The 6,000-nt window shown below is 41.8% G+C and overlaps 1 protein-coding gene across 1 annotated transcript in view; it reads right to left on the bottom strand.

Annotated features, from left to right (window-relative positions):
* ITIH5 (inter-alpha-trypsin inhibitor heavy chain 5) overlaps window positions 1-6,000 on the bottom strand; it is a 73,988-nt gene that overhangs the window by 43,494 nt on the left and 24,494 nt on the right. The window contains exon 5 of the mRNA XM_040645444.1: window positions 4,609-4,859. Coding sequence (XP_040501378.1) covers window positions 4,609-4,859 — 251 coding nt within the window. The remainder of the gene's footprint in view (window positions 1-4,608; window positions 4,860-6,000) is intronic.

Genomic DNA, 6,000 nt, shown 5'->3' with positions numbered 1-6,000 from the left:
AGCAATCTTACTTATTTTAGAAGATGTTTCTGTAGGTTCAGATCTTGACATCGTCAATGTCCCTAAAGTCAGCTAGTAAGTTCAAAGTAAGGGTTCCCAACATTTATAGAGCATCAGAATCACCTGGGGTGCTTTAAAAAATACATAAGAACTAGGAGATCAGTAAGGGAAGAAAGGGATAAAGAAAGGGGGGCTAATCAGAAGGGGAATGAAGCATGAGAGACTATGGACTCTGAGAAACAAACTGAGGGCTTCAGAGGGGAGGGGGATGGGTGAATGGGATAGGCTGGTGATGGGTAGTAAGGAGGGCACGTATTGCATGGTGCACTGGATGTTATACACAACTAATGAATCTTCGAGCTTTACATCGGAAACCGGGGATGTACTGTATGGTGACTAACATAATATAATAAAAATACATTAAAAAATACAAATATCTGAAGAGACACAGCACATGGATTAGTGGCTGCCTGGGGCTTGGGTGGGAACAGGGAGTGACTGCAAAGAGATACAAGGATCTTTTGGGTGATAGAAATGTTCTAAAACTAGATTGTGGTGATGACTGTACAACTCTGCAAATTTACTAAAAATCAATGAATTATACACTTAAAATGAGAAAATTTTATGCTATGTAAACTAAACCTCAAAAAAACCTGCTTTTTTTTTAAAAAAAAAAAAGCAAAGAATATAAAAGGGAAACTATGAAGGTCATAGAACCATACCTATTTAGTGATAGAAAAATACGCACCATTATTCTTTAGCTTTGCAACAAAATAAACATGTCAAAAGCACTCATATATTTTTTGGTTTCTCATATAAATTCATAAGAGAGACACACCCAAAAAACAGCTTCCTAGGGCTTACCCTGAGAAATTCTCATTCGAGTGTTTGAGGTGGGACTCAGGCATCTGTACCTTTTTTTTTTTTTAATCTCTCCAGGTGACTCAAGGGATAGCTGGGTTTGAGTGTCATTCATGTAAAGCAAAAGGGGATAAAACAGGCAAGGCACCTTATTTCTTACTTTATCTCATTCTATTTTATTCTCAGCTCTCAGGGATCTGATCATAAATAAACATTTTCTGCCAAAAACAACTTGGAATCATGGAAAGGGCAGTAATTTATTTGCCCTGGAACATCAGGAAGCTCAAGATTTTAACACAGAAAGTGAAATAACCAGCCTTGAACCAACCACATACCTAGAATATCTATCTTGGCATACACCTTCAGAAGCTCACGCGTCCCATGATGTTCCAGGAGAGGCTTAGTTTCAGACACTCTATCCCACTGAGCTCATAACTCACCAAAATGTTTTAGAGGGGAGAGGAACTGGGGGGGGGGAGGACAAAAGAGAGAGGGAATCTTGTGTTTCACTGGAAACCAATTTATATATTGTTTAGATTTCGAACCATGTACGTGAGTTAAATATTTTAGTAATCCAGTAAGTATAAAGCTTTGACTTCTAAATTACACCTCACAGAAGTAGCTTTTACACTGGGAAGGAGCCCATGGCTTTATGCTGCAATGGTTCAGGGCCCGATCCCGATATACCAGACAACTACACGATCAAAAGCAGGCTCTTTGCTTTGAGCCTTTCTTTTCGTTCTTACACAACTAGGGAGAGACATGGAATGTGAACTCACACCCTTGGGATTTTACAATCTTCTATGTACTCAGTTCAGTGGGTAAAAGCATTAAGTTGGAGTCAGATAGCTCTGTGCTCAGATTCTGTTTCTAACAATAATTAAATATGAGTCCTTGTTCCTAGTACTTAAACTCTGCAAACCTTAGCTTCTTCACAAATACAGCGGGGATAAAAAGAGGGCTGTTACAAAGACTGAATGAGATACAGTACAGCAAGTGCTGAGTCTAGTACCGAGCACACAGTAATCCCAATCCAGAAGCGCATCCCTAAGGATGCTAATGGGTCCAGCGGTCAGAGATTTGTTTTGAGAAATTCCAGAAGTCTGATCTCTTAGCGGCAGCCAGATCTAGGAGAGGAATGTACTGGCATAGGTCCACATTCACACAATTACAGCTCATGTTCTGGTGCAAGCCCGATTCTGGTTTGATCTCTACCCTGGTTTCTTTTGGTGGCACGCAATAGTGTCCAGACAAACATCACAACCTCCTGTGCCTCTCGATGCTGGGGCTGCCATTTTGCAGGGAGAGTAACAGCTGAGCGCTGAAGGACAGCAATGAGCAGCCGAAAGGGAATCGGTCCACTGCACCTGGCTTGGATACACACTTGTGAAATCTCCATGCTTTGGAAGGCAGTATATCTGCTTTGGTACAAAAAGCTAGGAAAACAACTTTCTTAAAAATAAACACATCCCACGAGATCAATGGTCTGGAAAAATTCCTCTGAGATTCTCACAGGCCCAGAATACAAACAGTAAACAACTTTTCAGCTAACAATCATTAATTCATACAGCCTCCAAATATAACACACACACACACACCACAACTCATACACATACATCCCTGAAGAGTCACGGTGGTTCTGAAAATGAGGCAAAGTGTACCCATTACGTTACCGCAGCAGGACCACCTGAGTCGTCTCCCACAGCTGAGTGCCTCCCCACGTAGCTGAGCCCCCATCCCAGACACGTGGCCACAGCAGCCCTGCCCTCTCGGAGATCCCAAAAACTCGTAGGGAATCTTCTTCCTCCTGAAAACATCCCTCCTTCACACGGCTGTACATAGGAGAATTTCCCTAGAGATTATGATTAGGAAGAAATGAAATGCTGAAACATCCTTTGTTATTAGTTTGGGTGTGTATTTCTTTTTCTTTCCTAATTTGCAAGCACGTAATTAGCTATCTACTGTTTAAAAGGCATTGTGTTAAATACCGTAAGGAGACAAAGTAATCGGACACAGAAGTGCCTTCCCAATCACTTAGGCTCTAATAGGGGAGATAAGATTTGCACAAGAAAAGTCAATATAAGGTGATAAATATTAATAATGATAAGACTTCGTTAGTAAGCCCTTACTCTGAGCCGGGCATTTCACATGCACACACACTTCCCAATTACCCTCTGAAAGAGTTACTGTCCCCTCAGTGCAAGCTGAGTCTTCCAAGGCCTAGGTCATTTTTTCCAGGGTTCTAACTAAGAGCGGAAATAAAATGCATGAACCAGACACACGGTGGCCTCTAGGACGTAAGAATGGTGTGTTGTAACTCTCACCATTTCTAAAAGTCAGGTGTTATACGCAAGTAATAAATCATGGAACTTTACATCAAAAAATAAATAAATAAATAAAATTTTAAAAAGACAGATACCTTGATGATATTTTTAATTTTTCAATGTGATCTAGATTGAGAGTATCAATCTCAGTGTTGGGAATGACCACATAACAAAAGACCTGAGTCCCCCACAGCACCAGGACACACTCCAGTCTGTGAGACGAAACGCCTTGTCCCGTGGACAGTCACGAACGGAACTGCGTGCGGGCGAGAGGAAAGCACGTCTTCCGCACGGCTCAATCTTCCGCTCACCAGCCCTGGGTCCTGACTATTTTCACATTATCTTAAATAACAGCGTTCTCCTTTCCCCCTCTTCAAGTCATGTCTCTACTCTACTCTCAGTCTCATTCCTAAATATTCTCGGCCAAGCAGCCTTCTTGGGATCCTCCAGACTCTCCTTGTGGCCACAAGGGCTGAATTCAGATTCTGCAAATTCACTTCTGCTCAGCCGTCCCCGGACCTCAATGTCACAGATACCCGAAATCGAGAGATTCTAATCCTGGTGCAACTTTCTGACCCATCTGTCTCAGTCTCCTTAGGGTGAGGCCCAACACCCATGAACATTTCATATAAATTATCAGCTGAAATTAATATAGTAATTAAGAGTAGATTGTATGGAATTTATCATTACCATTGCAACAGAGTGCGATTTAAAAAATCAGAATTTGAGAAAAACCTAAACAGTGGTCCTGGTAATAAACCAAAATGTCCCCACCCTCAATCAAATGTACAGTACACAGCTTTCACCATTTAATTTTAGAAAGAGTCTCACATCATTGAAATGTGTATGTTAGTGTTAAATGTTTAGTGTTTCAAAACTGGATTTTTAGAAAAATAACCCTGTAATCCCTCACCTCCTTGTATAAAAGCATTATTTTATAGACCTTTCTAATCTTTCGTCAACGTCACATTTAACAAACAACATACTTAACATTACAGAGTGTCTACAAGAGTGGCTTTTCCCCCCCATCACATGCTGCATTGTTTTCATAACCATATTTTACTAATCACGTTTGTGTGGCTGAATATTTAGGAAGACAGAACGTTTTTGTTACTACAAATGTTACCAAACAGGGTCCCGTGTGTAACATTCCCAATATTTTAGATGCCTCACCTGGATTAGATGTCCAGAAGTAAGATTAGTATGTCAAATGATTTAAACATCTCTAAATCTTCGGATAGAACCAGCTTTTAAAAAAAAAAAAACAAAAACAGTACAGAGCACTGCCTTTGTTGTGTTGCTATCTTTTAGATTCTCGCAACTCTCAGAGCCTTTGTTGAAGGGGTGCCATCTGTTTTATAGATTTCTCTAAAGCCAACGCCCCGCTCTGAGTTAGCACAGGACACCCGGCGATCGCACTCACCTTCCCCTCTCCCGCTGCCCTTCTGCCTGCTGTGCTGTAAGGGCAGCACCTCCAGTGACTCGATGCCAGACCTCTCCAGAATGTTCACTTCCACCATCAGCCTCCCCACCAGCTGCTGGGGCCGCACGCTGATAATGTGCTCATACTTCCCCAGCCGCCTCTGTAAGAGCTCTTCATAACTGAGGAGGAAGGCAGCTTTGTCCTTGCTGGGAATCACAACAGAGGCTCTGAACATATCAGTCCCCTTCTCCCTGTAAGGAAAAGAAAAGGGAATACAGGGTCGGTCAGAGAAAGCCAAGTTCCCTCAAATCCCCTCAGGGCCCTGGCCACTCTCTCAAGAGAGTCCTCAGAAGAAAAACTTCGCGTTAGTATTGGGAAGAGAAGCAAAGGCCTGCACTACAGGAAGGTTACAAAGTTTCAAGGAATACCGAAGAGTACAGAATTCAAAGACTGCTGAACTTTCCTGCCTCTCCCTGAGTCAGGCTTGAGGGGGCCAATGGGAAAGGGAATATTGAAATAGGTGAACTACTGGAAAAGAGAGTTTTGGGGTCAAGATATGAATTGCATTCTTCTCTTTACAGGAACGGCCAAATGAGCCTGACATCTGATGTAACTTTAAAATGGCTAATATATTGGGTTTTTACACTTGGTAAAGTTTGGTGGACGTGCCTGGGGTAAGGATAAAGAATAAAGGATTGCAAAGAATATAAAAATACAAGCCATTCCAAATGTTTCAGTGCTTGGAGTGAAGGTTCTCTGATTCAAGATGGTAGACAGACCATAAAAGGGATGGTAAAGGATTAAACCAAAGGAATGAGTGGTAGAGGCAACCATCAGTGGGTACGGCACTTCAAAACATTTCTGGAAGATGGGGAATTCAGTAGAGCAAGAACTCTGCAGCTCAGACTGTGTAGGAAGGGACTGCAGTGAAGGATCAAGATGCAGATCATCTACAGAATGTCAGAGAGATGGCAGGCTCTGGCTCAGCATGAGATGTGAGTGGGAAGGGCATCAAATACAGGAAGGAGACCTCCATGTCCCTATATGAATGAGTAACTAAGATGACAGGCTTCCTACACTCCTCTTTCCCAGAGCTAAAAGAGACACAACTATTAAGATGGAAAAGCTTCACTAAAAGCTGGGAAGAATGACTGAAAAAAGACTAACACTTAAACCCATTATTGTAAACTCTCAAAACATCAGGTAGAGGAAACACAGAAAAAGAGTGGTGTTAGTCCACACCAGATGCATCATCAGCAATGCCAGATCTTATAAGACACTGGGGGCAATGTCTTCAAAGTTGAGATGATAAATTATTCTCAATCTTAAACTCTATATACAGTCAAAATATTAATCAAGGTCTCAGAAAGTTTGCCTCTCATACATCCATTC

Source organism: Ursus maritimus, unplaced genomic scaffold, assembly GCF_017311325.1.
Source record: "Ursus maritimus isolate PB19 unplaced genomic scaffold, ASM1731132v1 scaffold_31, whole genome shotgun sequence".
Lineage (NCBI taxonomy): Eukaryota > Metazoa > Chordata > Mammalia > Carnivora > Ursidae > Ursus > Ursus maritimus.
Note: the sequence above shows the minus strand (reverse complement) of the source record. Positions and strands in the feature narration are given on the sequence as shown.